The following is a 20,942-nucleotide window of genomic DNA, read 5'->3' on the forward strand; positions in this document are numbered from 1 at the left end:
AATATCATGACGTCATCTTTATTATGATTCTTTAGGATTCTGCCTAGAAAGAGGAGAGCTAACGCTCCTCTTTCTCGGGATTCTGTACTGAGTAAACACTACCTGATAATTTTAGATATTACAATCACATCTTTTTTTTCTTAGTTTTTTTTTTTAATTTAAGCTGAAATTTAACTTATTTTATTTCAGACCATTGTATGATGAGAACTAAACTAAACATTTAAAAAAAAAAAATTAAAACAAAGAAAAAAAAAGTAAGGTAGAGAGACTGAATCTCTGACTATAAATCGATAAAACAAAATTGCTGCATTTAACTAATTTAAAAAAAAAAGTGAGACTTGATTGATACTGGCCATCGAGCTCTTTTCGCTTGGATACTGGCTAATGTGGCTTCAGTAATATATAGATAGTATGCGCTTGGCTAAGAAGCTCATAACATTGCCATCCGGAAGTATAACGGCCCAACACACAAAACTGTGTGTATGCATGAACGTTTATAGTCAGGTTAATACAGTTCAGTGAGCATAACTCATTAACGCGGATGGCAAAAAACAATAACAAAGACCTGAGTGACGTCATCTTCGAACTATCTATATTCCAAGATTTCAGACCAAAATAAGACAGATTTATAATACGTATAGTCTAGTGAAAACATGGAATAGTCTCTGTTTTAACACAAAACATGCATGTTCTTTGAATCAGTTTAAAATCTTAGTTGACAGGGAGTTAAAGTCTCTGATATTTAAGTACGACTAATATGTTTTGTCCTATTTTACCAATGTTTTTAAAAAATAATAATTATAATAATTGTAATGATAATAATAATAGTAATAATAATAATAATAATAATAATAATAATATAATAATAATAATAATAATAATAATAATAATAATAATAATAATAATAATGATGATAATAATAATAATAATAATAATAATAATAATAATAATAATAATAATAATAATAATAATAATAATAATAATAATAATAATAATAATAATAATAAATTGAGTAATTGATTAATTTTTAAATTTAATTTGATCTTATTAATTTTTATTCATTTATTTGTTTGTTTGCTTCTTTATTTATTTATCCATTTATTTATTTATCTTTTAAACTTTAAATTGTCATGTGAATGTAATTGTTTCAATCAATTTCTTGATTTTTTAGACTGGTTTGTAAATGTTGACCAGTAAAATTCATGACATCTGAAACAATGGAAATTCATAATTTATCAGAGAGTATGCTTATTATCGTTGTTGCTTTCATTATTATTTTTGTCATTAATATATCATTGTACTATGAACTTTGTATATTTATGATTCATTTCGATTTTACATTACCGTATTGATACATTTTTCCTGACATTCAAAGTTGTGTAAAACTATCTGTGAACGATACAATGCAATCGATATGAGATTCTGTAATTATAAACTATTGTATAGGACATTTAAAGGATAATTCCTATTAAGCCTTTAGTAAGATAAGATAAGATAAGTAGTTTTCGTGGGGGTCAAGGTTACATAGTTACAGTAATGCAAGAAAAATAGACAAGATTAAAATGATCAAATTGATCAAGTGTCCTTTCAAATTATGAGGCCATAAAAGCACTAGTCAAATGATGCGTGAACCATTTGAGGAACAATTTCTTGCTAAACTTCCGATAAAACAAAGCTTTATTACAAAGAACTTTTACTCGATCGTACTCAGATCCAGCAACCAAAAAAGAGGCATTAAGGGATCTTCTCCTCCTCCTTCTTGTTCCACTTCTTCTAATTATTATTATTATCATCATCATTATTATTATTATTATTATTATTATTCTTATTATTATTATTATTATTATTATTATTATTATTATTATTATAGTAGTAGTAGTAGTAGTAGCAGTAGTAGTAGTAGTAGTAGTAGTAGTAGTAGTAGTAGTAGTAGTGCGAAATATTTTCGTTCTTTAATGCACCGGAAGTTATTTTATGGCGCGATAAAAGTTGGATTCGGAAATCTGGAAATACAAACAAAAGTTCTTATTCCTAACTTGAACAAATCTCTCATCTACTAAGAACCTATGGTGGTCATAGCTTAGTGTTTGGGTTTTATAGATATATATTTTAGATTTAAAAAAAAAATCAGATTGATCATGAAGCCTCTAAAATTTTGTCATGGCGAGGGTCATACAGAAGTATGTTATGACAAGAGTGGGACGTAAGTTTGTTCAGGCTCAGGATTATTGACATTGATGAACATAATTTTATGTCAGTGAAGAATGGGTGTGGTCCACAGGCAGATGTAGATTGCAGAGCTGATGATAGTAATAAAAGTGAGGAAATACAAGAAGAAACTTTATGGAGTTGACAAGTCAATCTCAATCATTCATAAATTAACATTATAAGTATAAGCCTACAAAGACGCACCCGAACTTTACCGACCTAAGCCTAAGAGGCCAAGGGGATTTTTGGCGACCTTGTATCACATCTCTGCCTTGCAAACTAATCTGAGTGAGACGGAGCTAAGGCGAAGGAAGACAACGGTGTTCCTTCGCCTTCACTAATTTAGACATAAATTTTTTCTTTAAAGACAATGGAGGAACGTTTTCCCCTCAATTTTTATAATATATTAATATTATATAGGCCTATTTATTTGATTTTTATTATTTTTTAAAATTAATGTTTATATCGGAGGTCTTCCGAAAGCTCCTACATCCCCAGTATAAATGTTCTTGTAGGGGGTTTGGGAGGGGGGAAACTTTCTAAATTATTTTTAAAAGTCTCCCCCCTCCCAAACCCCCTACTAAAACATTATTTAAAAAAGTTTCCCCCCTCCCAAACCCCTACAAGAACATTAATACTGGGGATGTAGGAGCTTTCGGAAGGCCTCCCGTTTATATATTTCTCTTCTTTTCCTCCTTCTTCCTTTTCTTTTTTTAATTTCATTAACTTTTTACTATTTATTTATTTATAATCTTTATTCGGTTACCATATATTATTATTATTACGCTAATTATTATCATCATTGATATTATTTTTTATGGCTGCGGCTATTCTGACTCGAGTCTGAATAGTCTCCCTTGGCTATTTGGACTCAAATTCCAATGCGCATATGTGCAATCAACAGATTATTGGACTGTCTAAATAGTCTTCCATGGCAGTATAGTTTGTTTTGTCTTTTCAATATATTTTAAATATTGATAATTACATATAGAATTGATGCAAATAAAAGTAACAATTATAGTAACTATCAACAGGTAGTCAAGTTCCGCTATATTTGACAAGAAAGACAAAATCATGGATCAGTTGGAAGTCCAGTTAGAAATTAAAAAGAAAAGAGTTAAAACTCTTCAAAAGTAACAAAAGTCGGAGTAACTGTGGTCTGGTCTAAAGGTAAAGCTTTGTAAACACCACAACGCATGTCCAAACAAAATCAGGACATAAAAAAAAACAACATTATTTACAGAATTCAATAAATTACACACCAAAATAATAGGCTGTAATCCACAATGCAATGTGCTGGCTTTGACTTTTTATCAAGCACGCGCAGTGGGAATTTTCATTCCATTTCTATACCTGTAATTGAACAAGACAAACGCACTAAACGCAACACCAGTGAAAACTCTCTTCATAATTTTGTAACCGATGGCCTAGCAAAGGAAATTGAATTATCTCACTATTGACTCTCGACTCAGTTTTTGGCCCTATATTTTATTATAGTTGATTAGATCAAAATATAATATATAAAGCCTGTTCTTTACCATATTGGAATCATTTGGGGTTTTTTTTTCTTTTTATTTGTTGAAAAAATAAATAGCTATGTCATAACTGGTGGCAAGAATGCTGAAGTATGCATATGGGAAGGACCTGATGACACAGATACAACATCCATAAAAATGGGAGTGGAAATATATGCACTTGGCCATCAGGTGAGCAGTAGAAATGTTTTTATTTAAAAAGAAAAAGATAAAAGTAGACAACGTTGAATTGACAGCAACAATAACAAGTAAAAAAAAAAAAGCAAACACATGTACGAGATGTATTATTGATGCAATGGAATTTTGATGAAGTGCATGTTTTTAAATGCCCTTTGCTCTTTTTAGTGCTGTTTTTAAATGTTTAGTGGACTATTGATTTTTTCATGAAATGTTATGCCTCACATAGCGAAATATCTCTTTGCTCTTCTTATTTGTAGGATGGTCATCTGTATACTGCAACTGGTGGTAACTCTATTCAAATCAGTACCTTTCCCGAAGGTTTGAATGATGGTATTGCCACTCGATTTTCAGCACCTTGTCGCCACTTTGACTTTAGCAAAGATGGCAAGGCCTTGGTGGCAGGTTCAGAGTGAGTTGTGACATTTAGCATTTGTTTATTTAGATCATTGAGTTTCTTCAGAAGAGTTAGTTCAATTATTATTGTATTGAAATTTTGTAATTTATTATTATGATTGAATTCTGTGTTTATAGCAAATACAACTATAGATCATGAGAATTGCATCGGTTAAGCTAGCTTACTTATCCTCTTGGTTCTTTGGTGGAACATAAGGTGCCAACAAAGTTCCTCCAGGCATCTCTGTCCTGGGCCAGCCAGCTCAGCTCAACCCATGTCTTTCCAGCCTCTTATCGTCTCCTCTTCAACTGTCCTCCAGATGCCCAATGGTCTACCTCTCTTTTTCTTTCCCGGTGAGGATAATTTTAGTGCTATGTAAGGCAGTGTGGACTTTTTCATTCGGAGAACATGACCCAGCCATTTCCATGGTCTGTGCTTGACGCTGTTTCAGGATTTTGCAGAGGCAGCTTCGTTCAAACTCACTGTGGCAACTCTCTATCTTCTTGTTCATTCTCCGAGTTTTTGCTGCATATAGAACAGAGTGGATGTTGGATTGTTAGATCATTATTTTGGTGTTGATATGCAAGGATGTTGATTTCCAAATATTCCTGAGCCCATTAAAAATGCAAGCTGCAAGTCCGATTCTAGTACTAACTTCTTTTTCAATGTTGCCATCAGCCAAGATGTAACTCCCAGGTATTTGAAGTGTTCCACCTCTTCCAGATCTGTGCCTTGGATTTGATCATTTGTTTGCTCTTTTGTCTTTACTTTCATGACTTTTGTTTTGCCTGGGTGGATTTAAAGGCCTACACTTTTTGTTATCTCATCCACTCTTGTTGTTTTTTCTTGGATGTCCCTCTGGGAATATGACAAATGTGCAGGCTCAATCTTCAAGTCTCGTCGTCAATCCCCAAACAAGTCGTCTTGCATGGCCATTGGTCACTGTCCCCAATCAATAACAAGAAAGATTGCAGGTGAGATTACTCCTGCCTGTACACGAAACCATTCACTTTGTTGTCCGTCATGGCGTCAGAGCACTGGTCGTCTTTGTACATATTCTTCAGTATGCTATGAATTTCTTGGGAATCTATAAGCTGTAGTGTTTTCCAAAGTCATAGATAATGAATACTGTCAAAAGCCTTCTGAAAATTTTTATAATTCACATACAAGGAAGAATTCCACTCTATTGATTGTTCGACAATTTTTCTCAAGACAAAGATCTGGTCAGTGCATTCTCTTCCACTCCTGAAACCTGTCTGTTCCTCCCAGAGAGTTCTGTCAATGCCGTGTTTCAGATTTTGTAAGAGGACTCTGCAAAATTTTTACAGGGACGGAGAGTGAATTGATCCCTCTTCAATTTCCACATTCCGAAAGGTCACCTCTCTTGGGTAGTTTCACAATGACACCCCTTTTCCGTGCATCAGGAACTCTCTCTTCTTCCCATACTTTATTGAACAATTTTTCAAAGAGCTTGGCTCTCGTTCTTGGATCTGCCTTCAACATATCTGCAGTAATTCTATCTTTGCCAGGCACCCTGTTCCCTTTTGTCTTTTTGATGGCTGTCTCTATTTCTTGGCAGGTGATGTGGCTATGTTTCATTTCAATGGAGAATCCCATGTCTTCTATTATTGTCTCCTCTGGATCGGGTCTGTTCAGTATATCGTTGAAGTGCTCTGCTCATCTCTTCTGCTGATCTTCTGTATTTGTGAACATTTTCCAAGTTTTGTCCCTCACAGACGTGGTCTTTGTGCTAAATCCTCCAGTGAGTGTCTTCGTTATTCTATACACATTGTGAGTGTCTCCTCTTTGTGCTGCGTCTTGCACCTCTACAGCTAGGCTGTCCATGTATTGTCTCTTATCTTTGAGAGCATACTTTTTAACTTTCTTGTTTTTCTCTCTGTACCTATCAGAGGCTGCTATTCTATCGTCTTCATTCCCTCTCAGCATAGCAAGTTTTGCCATCTTTCTTTCCTCAATGAGTTGCCATGTGTTGTCAGAAATACATTCTTTCCTTTTTTTCTTTTGTATCCCAAAACTGATTTGCTAGTGTCCAATACATTGCTGCAAAGGTCATTGGTATCATCTGCAGTTATACTGTCCAGGATTTGGTATTTGTTGTATAGATTAATGCTGGATTCGTTCCTCACAGTAGCGTCTCTCAGCTTACCTGTGTCAAATAGTTGTTCATTTTCTTTTTTCTGTGTTCTTTTCAGCTTCAACTATAAGCCGCAAAGTAGTAGGAAGTGGTTGCTGCTTGCATCTGCCCTCGAATAGCTTTGACATCTTTCATGGAACTCCTCCATTTCTGGTTCTGATTTCTTGTTTTTCCATCGGGTGAGATCCAGGTCAGCTTGTGTATATTCTTGTGCTGAAACACAGTTCCACCTACAACTCCCTCTTGATGTTGACCATCTGTGCACCCGAGTTATGGTGCCTGAATCTGTCCACCTCATTTCACTTATTCCAAGGATGCAAATTCTACACCTTTCCATTCACTTTAAAATATGAGCAGTTTTTACAGTTTCATATAACGTCCGAGCATTCCAGGCACCCACTCTCACCTCCTGCTTGGGCTTGCTCAACGACATTGTCGGAATAGAAACTTCCTTTCGGCTTTCATCTCTATTCAGCATTTAAGTTGAATCTGGCTTGCCCGAAATATGATGTCTTTTAGTTCTTGGCTTTTCTATAGCATGATGTTTTTACATGATTGGTTGTTGGTCCAACGCACAGCCCTCCCCAATTTCTCACCCTGGGCTTGGGACCAGGCAATGGCATGTTATAGCTTAAGCTTGCCAACCCTTAAAAGGTTGGTTTTATATTATGAAAGAAACACATTATTAAATCAGTAATATTACAAATAAAAACTTTGCCTTTTAAATTTAATTTAATTCTACAAGTAAAGCAGTTGTATAATGAAAATTGATTTGCACAATTTTTTCAAAGATTTAAGATACTGATTTTGAATTATTAATAGTTATTAATTCTTTAACCCAACCAGTGAATTTAAGATCAAGGTGCTTTCCTTGGAGGACAATGAATGTAACTACATCTACACTGAACACAAAGCACCAATTCTGAGTGTAGCAATGGATCCCGCAGGAGAATATGTTGTACGTTTCGTAAAATCATTTAGGATTGAGAATTAATCTTTCTTATGACTTGTCTCAAAATCTTATTGATATTCTGGTCATTGCCTAAAAGTTGGCCTCTTAAATGACACTTTACTGGGTTATTAGTCAAAGTAGAATATTATACAAAGCACTGTGGGAGAGAATAATACCCGGAAAAATTAAAGTTTTGTCCATAAATTTCTGAATTCGATTTATCTCCTATGTTTTTAGCAGCATAGAAATCAACTTGTTTTGTTTTGTTTTGTTTTTTGGGTTGTTTTTAAAAAGATGTATTTTTCTTTTCTTTTTTTTTTTTTTTCCCTTCATGTTGAAGGGTAAACCAATTAGTTAAGATTGCATGTGCACCCATTTTTCTCCCTGACCATTTGATACCAAATCAGTGTGACTTTCTGGGCTATCAATTATATTATTATGTGTAATACACTGAAGGGATCAAATCCAAAGTATATTCATGATTTGCCTCAGTCAAATACTATGGGTCTGGCATATGCAAAACAGTCCACCGAGGCCCCTAAAATCATTTAAGGGTGTCTTGTACTTGTAGAGCAATATGTCCGTTGTGTGTCTCTTAACCAAAATATATTCTCAAGAAAATTTTATGAAAATTATTTTGCTTTGATGTGTACTCATTGAAAAACAGCAGATTATATGTATAATATAAAGAAGTGGGATATTGGAGGGATGATTTGGAGATAGAAAATTCTGTAATGCAAGAATAGTGGACTATTTAACTATATTACTCAAAGTTGGCTGTTACAATATGAGTTATTAGACAGTTACCATTGTATTAATTGCCATTGCCATTGATTTGTTTGTTTTCTCTTTCTATTTTTTTTTTTTTAATTAAATTTTTAAAATAATGTATTTATTGTTTGGCTGTCTCTGTTTTTAATTCATAGTTTGTTATTTATTTACTCAGATGTGATCAAATGATTCAATACTGTTGTAAGGGCTTATTACATTCATCAGAAACATAGATTAATTTTTTCTTACCTATTTCCACAAAGGCTTCATCCAGTTGTGATGGAACAGTGAAGGTATGGAATATGATTGATGGGACTACAGAGATGTCTACTGCATTGCTAACCCCGTGCAACCATTCTAAGTAGGTATCTCCATCACCACTTATTGAGTAAAGTTCCTCACGTAGTAGGCAAAATTGATATTGATATGTTATGTAACAAAAATTTAAGAAATGTGGTTGCAAAAGAAGACAAAGATTCATGTGGGATATACACAATTAGCCTCACCTGGGATATACACAATTAGCCTCACCTGGGATATATACAATTAGCCTCACCTGGGATATACACAATTAGCCTCACCTGTACGGTATAATGAGGGTCTTCATTGCTCAGTTGGTTGAGCACTCACTTCACAAACAAAGGGACTGGTTGATTGTGGTCAAGACTTTGTACCTCTATGTCCATCCAGCAGTGATTGGGTAGCTTGATCTATAAGATCTGATGGAAAGTACTTTGCAGTAAATATGCATCTTGAATCTTGTATCATTGGTATAATGTTTTCATTTGATGGTGATTGATACAATTAGTTTTCGATATAGACCAGTCTCAAACACCAACTTTACATTTTGTAGTCACAACTGGAAGATGTTACTTTTTATTAAAAATTGTTGAACATAGTAGAATCAGTCACAACGATTACAATTGCGAGTCGTCATATTATTAATTAGTAAATAATGTAACTTGAACAACCATAATTAATAAATACATTACAACTGGAATGCAGGGGAAGATTGAGACCTTATTTCTCATATGAGCGATGATTACATAGACTGATTTTTTAAAGTCCTGATTTCTCTTGCGACATATTGACCCAAGGTAGCGATTTACAAACAATTGAGATTTTGCATGGATTCACATTTTTTTCAATTCAGCAATAATATGCAGTTTTAAAAATGTTAATGGTGGAAAGCTTTTCTGTTAATGTATTCGTCTTATGTAGTGTTTCATTTGTTGGAGTTCAGTCAATGTAATGCATGTAAAATTCCCTCAGGGTGGGAAAAACCTAAATCACTTGTCTTTTCTTTGTGGCTTTGTGGCTTTTTTTTTGGAATGGGACATTTGATTTTGCCTGACCTCTTTAAAGAGTCTTTTGCTGAGAGAGCAGTTGGATGGAATTATTTATTTATTTGACACTGTATTTTTTCTCTCCATCATTGATTATGTCATTGTCAGGATTTTACTATAATAATCATTTTGTAACCATCTGAACAGAGATCCTGTAGCAGTGTCAATGAGGAACTTTTATATGATATCAAACTGGCTACAAGGGTATTTTGCTCTTGTATCTAGCTCTGATTTCTGTTTAACTCGTCTTTCTTTGTCTTCGGCTTTTCTTTGGTGCTTTAGCCAGACCTAAACCTTTTTGGCTATTCTATCATCTGCTCTAAAAGCCCCTAAATCTAAAAATAAACAGTTCAGCCGAAATTACTTTGTGTGAAAAAGATAATTAAAGGTCATTTAATATTCTAAATCGAAAAGTGGTGCGATATGATTGCTTGTCATTTGAATCAAAAACTGATAGAATACTAATACCTTTAAATAAGTAGATTATTTAAGAGATAATTTAATATTTTACTTATGAAAGAACAATTTTCAAGTATCAACTTACCTCAATTTAAAATCTGATAATATTTTAAATTTATATCATTCTAAATCTCAGTAAATATAATCTTTGGAACTTCATACGTGTGAAGAAAAAGAAAATATACTGCATATCATGATACAGCATGTTGCATTTTAACAAAGTTATTTTCCTTAATTTCTTTCCAGCCAAGCTAAATCTTTATGCAGAATGTGTTGGTCTCAAGATGGGGAGGTAATATATTTTTTTTTGAGGGGGTTGGATGTAACTTTACCTCTTATTCCAAGGTCTTCAACAAAATCGCATGTTGATATCACATTTTGGTTGTTGGGATGATATAAATGTCCACACTAACTGTGACCTTATTGGGCATCATATCCCAAAATTAAACATCCCGTTCCCCCACCTGTTCAACCTATTCGGACTACATGTAGCCTAAACCATAAAACCACCATCCTTTTAGTTTAATTTGGGCATATAAACTAAATAGCTTTCACCCCCCTCCCCCCTTTTTTTCTGAATATATATAACACTAGGGATAATTTTTTATTCATAAATTTTTTTTATAAATCACGCTCTTATTCTTGTTAGACATGTCTTTTTTTCCTTGGTTGTTGCTTTACCTTTTTTTTTTTTTTTTCTAAAAAGAAAGAAGTTTTTATATAAAGATTAGAAAAGCTATTGAATTTGCAAGACTGCATTTGGATTTTATATAACTTTTCAGTCACTTCTCTTCTGATAAATATCAACACAGAGGACATAAATTGGTATGTGAGCATTACACTTTTGGTTACAGAGGAACATTTTGCTACTGAACTATTTAAATTTCTTGGGATGTAAATTTTGCTTTGAATTTTTGGAAGTTGCCCTGTATTCAAGATTTCATAATATAAATGTTTTGAATTTTAATTCCACAAATTTTCTTTACAGTTTCTGCTTGTTCCTGTGGAAAAAACAATTCAGTGCCTTCTTCGATCTTCTTGGGCCGTGACACAAACCATTGAACATCCCTACATTTCTGATGTCAGTATCTTTTTGTGTATTTCAGTAACATTTATTGTTCTAAAAAATCCTGCATTGTTTAATTCTTGAATATGAAAATTGAATTTATGACTGTGCTTCATTCTTTGTACATTTTTAAATTCAAAAGCATTTCATTTATCAAAGAAAATAACTCCTCAACTTCATTATTAAGATTGAATACATACAAGCAACAGATAAGTAACTTCTATTGGGGTGTTCTGAAAGAAAGAAAATGAAATGCAATGGTTGTTTACAACCTAAAATTTAAGTTTATCAAGCACTAAAAAAGGTTTTACACGTTTAGTTCACGTAATTTGTTTAAAAATTATTATGCTGATCCCATTGCCTATACAATGATGCTTCTTCTCTTTACACCACATATTGCTTGAGAAAACAAGATTTCTGTAATCTGTTGTTAAAAAACACGGCTGTAGTAAATAGTTTCTATCATAAATCATAAGTTTGGAGTTAAGGAAGATTAATGTATAAAAAAAAGAATGAGAAAGGAGCTGAATATCCTTGGAATCAGAGTTTGTTCTCAGGTGATTTTAGTTGCTTTTTAAAATTGTTTACAGTCAATAAATGTGATGGCTTTGTCGGAGGACGGCAAGCATTTGGCTGTTGGCTGTGTGAATGGATTCATTGGAATTTTTGATTGGCAAAATAGGTCACTTGTTGACAGGTTTGTAAAGTTATCAGATTTGAGTGATCAAATGATTTGACTATAATCATATATTAATTATTGCAGTAAGATTAGGTATGTGTTAAACCAGTTGTTTTATGATTACCCCCCTACTCATTTTTACAAATTTTATTGGACATTTTTTAGCTTTTGTAAATGAAAAAAAAAACAAAAGACAACAATATATAAAAAGCTACAGAACATTACTGTTATATAGTTGAGAAAAAAAAAATTATTTTTATTTGCAGTCCTTTAAAAAAAAAAAAGGGTACAATACCCAAGAATGTTGTTTACCTTCAAGTTCTTTCAAATATTCTTTTTGCAGTCAATACTGTTTTTTAAAATAATATTGTAAGGAAAAATAATTTTTACCTCATGTGTGTGTGTGTTAAGTTTAGTGTTTTAATTTCCTTGCAGACAAGCACACCCACAACAACAATCAATTACATCTATTGCGTGGAATCCAAAAGATCCAAGTCAGCTTGCATTTTGTGACAAAATGGTGTGTTCCTATTGATTGCATTATAATTATATTTCAATTGCTTGATATTATTTTTTTATATTTGTCCTGATTTCTACCACCAACACTATCACTTTTGTTGATTCTAATGAGCAATTTGAGCGTCATCCTCTCTGGAAGGATCCTCTGCCTCTGTCATATTGGATCTTTTACTTCTACCAGACAAGACGTGTGTAGATTGTTTTTGTTTTGTTTTCTGAATTGACCAGCCCCTTTAAACCTTAATTGTACTTTTTCTTATGTACTAATCTCTATGTTTTTTTAATGTTTCATCCTTTCCTGTCGCTCATATGTCCTAATGGTGTCACCAGTACTCCTGATAACAAATGTATCAAGTTAATATTATTATTGATTCTGCCATTACAATTAAAACAACTGCAATTTTTCTGAGCTTCTGCAATGAACTCTTTTTTCTTTGTTTCTCTGATTCACAGTCATCTTGTTTTCAACCTTTCCAATCAATCTGTATATTGCTTTTATACGATAAATGTCAAATGAGATATAATTAGATGTAGTTAATTCTTAACGGGTATATGTTTAACAGACAACTATTACTAGTATGGAATGTTAATATTGACATGGGTCTACATGACTGGCTGGGGTATTAAGTAGATAAAAGAAGCAAAGTGAATTTGTGGATTTGAAGTATGATTTTTTTTTATTATTGCTTTTAATCCTGGATATTTAAAAGTCATGTTTTAGATTTTAATTGAAGAACAGTTTGAATATCATAAAACTAATATTATTTGTGAGAGGCACCCTTTAAAAAAAAACCAACACAACCACAACATTAAGGAAAATGTTTTTATGGTCATTATCTTCTTTTTCCAGGGACAGCTTGGGTTTCTGGAAGATTTGAAAACTGTACCAAAGGTATGATTTATTCTGTCAAGAATTGATGAGAGTTTCTACATTACAAATTTTTTAGAAACGCCAAAAACTTTGCTTTAGATTTAATCTCTTAGTTTGGATTGCTTTGTCAGATAAATTTATTTAAACCATATCGGTAACATTCCTAACTTTAAAATGAAAAGATAAAACAGAATAAGGTTTTATTTTGAAAAACTTTATAAATTGAATATATTGATTTGATTAGTTCTTTTTCACATACATTTTGACACACTAATTGCCTAATGGATGCATGCCACATGTTATATGTGGCGTTGTTGACTCAATGGTACAGTATCTCGTCTTGTAACAAAATCAAGCAATATTGAACATAGTCAATGACTGGATGAGAGGTGATGATGATTGCAAAACTCTGACCCTAATCTTTGTGAAAGGCACTTTAAATACATTGCCTCAATTGACTCAGGGTGAATGAGTATCTTGCCAAAGGCAGAGGGATATTGTTTGGGGCTCATTCGGAGCCATGGAGCTGGAGTTTTCTTTTTGTAGCATTCAGCAGACTAGCAATTGCTTGCCATCCTAATAGTATGGTAATTTATTGCAAAGTACTTTCCACCAGATCTAACAGACCCAATTATTCAATTACTGCTGTTGGGACAAGGGGATCAGAAAAAGCCTTCAATGCTCCTAGAAAAGATACCAATTCCCACTGAGAAAAAAAAATATTGCATCGTAAATCTGTCAAAATGTGCAATTTAAATGTTAAATTTTTGTTTTATTTTATGACCTGAAAGAGAAATACGCTTTTATTTTTTGCAGAGCAATGATCCTACATCTTCTGCAGATGGAATGTTTGATGATATTGATAAAGATGTCCTTGACCCATTTGTGATGGATGGGGATGGCCTTGACATTGATGATGAAAATAGTATTGATATTGGAACGATAAAACGTAGTTATAATCTTGAAGATGATGATGCTGGTAAATGATCAATCATTATATTTCAAAGCTTACCAGACATTTTAGATGGTTTATGTTGTGAAGGAAAAAAAAGTTAAAAATAAATTTGAACTTGGCAGTGCCGACCTGTGAGATAAAAGATTATCTTTGGAGTTCCCACTTTAGTGTTGCCAAGTTACAAATTGCATATTTAATAGGTCTAAATTTACTTGTATATTTAATATGTCGAGATTTATATTTCATTGCTGTTATTCAAATACATATTTTGCTCCAAATTCTCATTTATTACAAATGTTTTTTGAATAGAAGAAAAGGTCATATGAATTAACCTTATCAATAGGTTTCACAATTAATTGCATGCCCACCAATATTTGATACCATACACATTTCCCTTAAATTCGGATGATGCTAACCTCACTTAAAGTCACATAATTTTTATAGTCACAAGATGTTGATTTAAAACAGATTGCACAGTATTATCCCATTGTGAATTGTAGGTTCGGTTGCCAGTGGCAAGATGGACCAGCCACCACCTTCAGAAGTCAGTTTACCTCCCCACCCAGCCATTCCAGTGGATGTTTTCAAGCCCACTCCAATGCAGTCACCATTTCAGCCTGGCTCTACTCCTGAACATCTCTCCAGCAGGTTTATGGTATGCTTATGAAGGGTTTTGCTACAATTATTAAATTGAATGGAAAAAGTCATCACATTATAACATTTCTGTTCTCAACTGAAAGAGTATACACATTTTTATATAATTAATTTTGATTTTCATTGAACGGAACGATCATCACCACATATGGTTTAAAAATTGAATTTGTTCCATTTTAGTTTGTTTGTTGTTGTTTTTATTTTATGGGTTTTTGTTTTTTCCAGTTTTAAATGAATCTGACTACGCATCGAAAATTTTCAGAGGGCAATATTTTCTTAATATGGGCTTACTACTTTTAACAAATTTTGTCTACAGATGTGGAATACCATTGGTATTGTGCGTCAAAATGTTTCTGATGAAGACAATGAGAACTCCATTGATGTGGAATTTCATAATGCTGCCACTCACCACTCCCTACACATTGATAACAACTCTGATTATATCATGGCTGATTTGTCATCACAAGCCTTGGTTTTAGCCTCAAGGGGTGATGAAGAAGTACCTAGGTAAACATTATCTTCTCTCTCTCTCTCTCTCTCTCTCTCTCTCTCTCTCTCTCTCTCTCTCTCTCTCTCTTTCTCTCTCTCTCTCTCTCTCTCTCTCTCTCTCTCTCTCGATGGGGACCACTTGAATAACATGCTCCTCTGGCTGGGAGATAGTTTTTTCTTTATCTGTCCTATTATCAAGGTTATTAAATATACAGAGGTTTGCATCTGATGCCCCGTAAACAGACCAGTAATCTGTAGAAGAATGGGTATGAAGGCTAAATGCCCCTGGTACACTAAAAGCCTTAGAATTTTAAGGTTTGCATCGAATATGACCTTTTTTATTGGTTAACGCTTAGCATAGTGTATGTTTTCTTTGCTTTTTAGAGCACATAAATTTATTGATTATTTTTGTTTCTTTGATTTAAAAAAATTATCATATACCTATTTAATCCATTTAGCTGTATCTACACAACTTATAAATTGGACTATATAATTTCTTACAAATATTATCAAAGAGAAATAAACAATGTTAGATTATATGTAAATAGTGACTGGTGTTACATCATGAATGAAAATTTTCATATTTTAGTGTTGGTTATTGAAAGTTTCAGTTTTCAACTTACATGCTCATTTTTTTAAAAAGCCTGCCTTCATTCGGCCCCTTAAAAAAATTATACAAGAATAAAAATGTGCAAAAATATTCCATTACATTAATGAACTCATATTGCCATTGTGATATTTTTTATCTTTCCTTACTCTGTCCATATTAAATTTTTTTTCAGCAAACTTTTTTGTATGCACTTTGGCTCCTGGGATAGTGATAAAGAATGGTTTGTGAATATGCCTGAAGGAGAAAACATACAGGTTGGAAGCTTTCCTGTTAATCCTTTCAATCAATATGCAGGCCTGTAAATTCTCAGCCATTTGGCTGATTTCAGACTTTTGCATGATTTTCCAGAAACAGACTTTTAATCTCAGCCTTGATACCTATTTTTGTTATTTTGAACGCAAAACAAACGAATCCCCACCCCCGTTTAGTTCTCATCTTATTTCGTTTTATTTTCTCTCTATTGTTCTATATTATAATATATTGCCATACGTCATATCGGGAAAACCCGAAAATAAGTTAATTTCGTTCCCTGGATTTTACCGTTCGTGATCTCGTGCTGAACCACGGAAGCTGATCTACTGGTCTGAAATCAGCGAATATTTTATTATAGTTATAGAGTGGCTGATTTCGCTGGGATTTCAGCCACTGTGACCTCACCAGGCCATAACCCGACTCGGCCAAGGTTGAATCATGGGACGGTGTGAAAGTGAGAGTTGCGATTCCGGTAAAACTTTGTTTACAAACATTTCCAAGTAATCCTGCCCAGTTTTTGACTTTATCCATCTTTGATGATCAGAATTTCATTCTAAAGGAGTAAGCTCACAACTATATCGTTCTATTATCTTACAATTTTCAAGTGTTTATACATTGATACGATCTTTATTCATTAAAATGCCTGAGACTTTCGTCGACCGCAATGCCGATATTAAGGCAATCGACGCGTCTGTGCGAAACCGTTTGAAGTGGTCGTGGCTTGAAGAGAAGGATTTGCAAGGGAATTTTCTTTCGGATTACATAAGAAAAATTCCTGAAGCTGGACTTTGTTATTGTTTAATTTGTAAACGGCGTCTGAGTTACGGTGGTAGAGGCAAAGCATACCTTACTCGCCATGCCCAATCTTCGTATCACAAGCTTGTCTTTGATGAAATGAAAGGAAACCAGACCCTTCCAGCTGTGTTTCAGACGTTCAGTAGACTGGATGGAGGAGCTGCAGTTGCTCAACCAGGACCGAGTCGACCATATGGTGCTGCACCAAATGTACCAGAGTCATGTGAGTATTTCATACCATTCCTTTTAAAAACAAAGCAAAACAATTTTCAGTTTCAATGTATTAAATGGTCGCGTTTGTGGCAGTGAAAATGTAAACAAATACTTCTAACCAACACAATCTTGAGTGTTCAGATATTTTCTAGTGAGATTAATAGTGAGTAGTTTTCAACTTGAGACTGGCAAGAAAAACAGTAAATATTGATGAAATGTCATCCGCAACCCTCTCATATGAATTTTTAAATGGTTGTTGCTTGCCTTATCCTTCATTTTTTTTTTGGAAGGGGGGTTGTTTTTTATCTGGGGTCCCACTCTGTGTGTGTGTGTGTGTGTGAGAGAGAGAGAGAGAGAGATTCCAATAGTAAGTTTTCATTTAATATTATAACTGCGCACTTTCTTTCTAGTGACAAATCTAATGTCTTTTTGAAAACTTTGTTTTCATTGACAGTAGCTGCACAATCTGTTCAAGAAATTCAACTTCCAAAGCCCCCAAGCATGAAGGACAGGATTTCCAACCAAGAGGCCATGGTCTGTTCTTTCATCGCTGAGCATTCCCTGCCTTTGTCTACTGCACCTCATTTGATTGAGTTTGCTCAAACTCTTTCCCAGGACCATAAGGCATTGCATTCTCTATCAATGGAGCGTCAGACTGCCACTTACAAAATGAAGTATGGGTTGCATGAGTTGGAGAAAAAACGTCTTGTCAAGAAGCTTCAGAGTTGCCCCTTTAGTATGAATCTTGATGAGAGCACTACCAAGCACGGCAAGAAAAGAGTTTTGAATGTTTTAGTTTGTTTTTTTGATGAGGCATTGGAAAGAAGTGTAACGCATCTGTACATGTCAAAGGAGATGAAAGTTGTAAACGCTGAGACAGTCTTCAACACAGTAACCCAGAGTTTGCTTGAGGACAAAATTCCGTTTTTCAACTTGATGTCTATCTTGTCAGACAGTGCAGCATATATGAGAGGATGTAACAGTGGCTTTTTTAAAAGAATGAAGGATTCCTATGCACCTCATCTTTTAGATATTGATGGAGATGTTTGTCACCACCTTCACAATATTTCAAAATTATTTTCATCTTCCATCGATGAAGGAAACCATTTGACTAAATTATTGGATGATTTATTTTATGACTTTTCATCAAGCCCTGATTTGAGGGAGGAATTTTTTCTTTATGTAAAATATTCAATGTCAAAGGCCTTGTTCCAAAGGAGAGAGCTGGTCATCGCTGGATGTCTTTATTTGATTGTGCAGAAAGGCTGGACAAGATGGAACAATTTCTGACTGTTTTTTATTATTCTTGGCTGTCGAAAGACGACAAGGACATTTATAAAGATTTTATTGTTTCAATTTTCACTGAGATGAAAGTTAGCTCAGCTGATAGGCAGAAAATTTTCAGTGTATTAAGAAAATTAAAAAGTAAAAATTTAACGCAAGCAGGAAAAGCAAGGAAGCTTCGTATTTGTCACAAGCTGTTTGTTGACCAGGACAAGACACTGTTTCTAAAGTATATTGTACTGTCAATTTTTCCTTTGTTTAAGAGTGTTATTTTATCTTTGGAACAAAAAGTTCCTACCATTCACCTACTGTACGACAAACAAGTAGAGATATTTTCAACATTTTTGAAATACTTTGTCAAGCCAGAATTTATTAGAGAGTCAGGAAGGAGACTATCTCAGTTGGATTTGACAAGAAATGATATTTTTTTACCTCTTGATTTGATTTTTGTTGGCCAATGCAAGAATGTACTTTCACGCATGCCATCTTCTGATGCGACTCTTGGAAGCAGAATATTTTAATTACATACAAGAAAGTTGCGTTGTACATGCAAAATAAACTACCACTCAGCAATCCATTACTTCGACTATTATCACTGTTGGATCCACGGGCATTTGGTCAAACAGAAACCTGCAGCATCCTACAGAAATTACCTGACCATTTCCCCACCATACATGCCCCGAATTTCAACCAAGAGATTATAAATTTACAGTCAGATCTGGATATCACTCCCAGTGACTGTGAATTGGATGTGTGGTGGGCCAATGTGTTTAGGCTGAAAAAATATCCTGATGTTCAAAAGATCATGTCAGCCTGCCTGTCAATTTTCACAGGACCAAGAGTGGAGCAGTCATTCAGCATGATGAATACCATTATCAGAGAAAATTCCTCCTCAATGGTCACTCCAACTTATGAGGCCATTCAGTTTATAAAATATCAGCTCATGACTTGCTCCAAAACCTCTCTTCAACTCTACAAGCGTCCTGACCCTGCCTTTTCACCAGTAGATCCTTCCCTGGCATTCCACATGCAGACAGCTGCCTCCAGACAGAGAGAGACTTTAAAGAGGAAGGGTGATGCCCTAGCTGAGCCCACATCAAAGAAGTCATAGATATGGTGTGCATGTTATTCCCCAACTCCCTGTGTCAGTATTGTGTCATCAAATTGTAAGTAGATTTAGATATTCGTTATGAACTTATTATCTAATCAATACATCCATTTTATATAAATCAGCAGGATTTTATGTTACGTTTTGTTGTTGTTTTTTTTTGTTTTTTTTTGGGGGGGGGGGGGGTCATGCGAACATATGGCTGACATTTTTCAGCCTTTTCGCAAATTGTGCATTTACAGGCCTGAATATGTTCCTACTTGGTTTGTTTTTTTTAGAATATGTACTATTTGAATCCACAACATTATATACATATTTATTTATGATTTTTTTTTCTAAGAATATCAAGCTGATTAATCAGGATTTAAATTTTGCTATTTTTAGTTATAAAAAAGTTTATACAATCACCTCTCCATAGTCCAAACATCTCCGTTCCCAGTGTTTTGTCCAGATTATAGAGACATCGAGATAGTGGAACCTTAAGTGGACATAATATGCCACATAGATAGTTTTGACCTCAGACCTAAGTAATCTAAGCCTATAATTGCAGTAGACAACAATAGGACTAAACCACTTTTATAATTGGCCAATGTGTGATTTATTAGAATCGTTTTTATTAATATATTTTTAATAATTGAGGGGGTGGGGGTTGTTTTGATTATTTTCGTGGAGCTTGATTACTAATTCAATTTTTGTAAAGGATGATTTCTTTCACAAGGTTTTTGTTGATGTTAGGTGTTTCTTTGTCGCTGTCATCGTCTTCATTGTCTTCATTCAGTAGTGATGTCGATGATATGTTCATCGGTCATGTCAGCTTAGACTTCAATAGTAATGTCAATGCTGCCTAATTGTTTTGGTGGCATCTTGAGTCTTCTTCTCTTTACTGAAGGTGCTGACATGTTGAAGTTGTAGTGATATTTCAATACAGTGTTTATTCTTTATGAGCGGTTAAGTCAAGTGAAAAGATGAAGATTGATTCATTATTTATAGGGATGATTAAAAAGTAAGACCATCAAATATTTTACTTGATTTTTATGTCATTGAGCAAGTTCAAGAGGCTTGGATTTGTATCCATCGGATTGTATAAACTGACCAGTCACACATGATTGACACCTGTTTATTATTGCACACACATACTTGATTTAGGAAGAGGGGCTGTCTGTCAATGACTGGACAGGATAGACAAATAAGTTACCTAACCTACCTGACCTTAATTGGATGTGACGAAGCGTTTTAAATTTGATTATAATTCAATTGTTTGTCAATTGCATTGAACTAGAGTAGGCGGACAGACGGTGTCGGTCAATGTGGTGTTCAGATTATAGTCATAAATCCTCATTATTGTAATGAGTTTAAACTTACTTGACTTATGCCTCTTGGCTCCTGGCAGAGCATAGGGCCTCAACAGCACTCTTCCATCTTCTTCTGTCCTTGGCACGGACCTTTG

The 20,942-nt window shown here is 34.1% G+C and overlaps 2 protein-coding genes across 5 annotated transcripts in view; both read left to right on the forward strand.

Moving 5' to 3' along the window:
* The first annotated feature begins 14 nt into the window (after positions 1–14).
* Positions 15–20,942, forward strand: part of LOC144959914 (WD repeat and HMG-box DNA-binding protein 1-like) — a 47,542-nt gene continuing 26,614 nt past the window's right edge. Inside the window, exons 1-14 of one of the 4 annotated variants that reach the window (XM_078892780.1) lie at positions 15–91; positions 3,803–3,914; positions 4,181–4,332; positions 7,319–7,430; positions 8,459–8,556; positions 10,247–10,292; positions 10,989–11,081; positions 11,657–11,763; positions 12,181–12,265; positions 13,115–13,156; positions 13,952–14,114; positions 14,591–14,745; positions 15,061–15,251; positions 16,016–16,097. In XM_078892780.1, coding sequence (XP_078748906.1) covers positions 3,882–3,914; positions 4,181–4,332; positions 7,319–7,430; positions 8,459–8,556; positions 10,247–10,292; positions 10,989–11,081; positions 11,657–11,763; positions 12,181–12,265; positions 13,115–13,156; positions 13,952–14,114; positions 14,591–14,745; positions 15,061–15,251; positions 16,016–16,097 — 1,359 coding nt within the window. In that variant the 5' untranslated portion in view covers positions 15–91; positions 3,803–3,881. Of the gene's footprint in view, positions 92–1,954; positions 2,319–3,802; positions 3,915–4,180; positions 4,333–7,318; positions 7,431–8,458; positions 8,557–10,246; positions 10,293–10,988; positions 11,082–11,656; positions 11,764–12,180; positions 12,266–13,114; positions 13,157–13,951; positions 14,115–14,590; positions 14,746–15,060; positions 15,252–16,015; positions 16,098–20,942 lie in introns of those variants that run through there. The other 3 variants (XM_078892789.1, XM_078892765.1, XM_078892772.1) reach the window with 3 other exon arrangements.
* On the forward strand, positions 16,574–18,393 carry LOC144963493 (uncharacterized). The gene is made up of 2 exons (XM_078897571.1): positions 16,574–17,113; positions 17,558–18,393. Exons 1-2 carry the CDS (start codon positions 16,735–16,737, stop codon positions 18,391–18,393), a joined length of 1,215 nt encoding a protein of 404 aa, XP_078753697.1. The 5' UTR covers positions 16,574–16,734.

Source organism: Berghia stephanieae, chromosome 1, assembly GCF_034508935.2.
Source record: "Berghia stephanieae isolate SIO BIC M18660-M18661 chromosome 1, UCSD_Bste_1.3, whole genome shotgun sequence".
NCBI classification, from domain to species: domain Eukaryota; kingdom Metazoa; phylum Mollusca; class Gastropoda; order Nudibranchia; family Aeolidiidae; genus Berghia; species Berghia stephanieae.

Bases quoted from the DNA above. Each gene is read 5' to 3' on its own strand.
- LOC144963493 (XM_078897571.1), top strand. From the start codon at position 16,735: ATGCCTGAGACTTTCGTCGACCGCAATGCCGATATTAAGGCAATCGAC. The intron at 17,114-17,557 runs GTGAGTATTTCA...TTTCATTGACAG, and splicing joins ACCAAATGTACCAGAGTCAT to TAGCTGCACAATCTGTTCAA.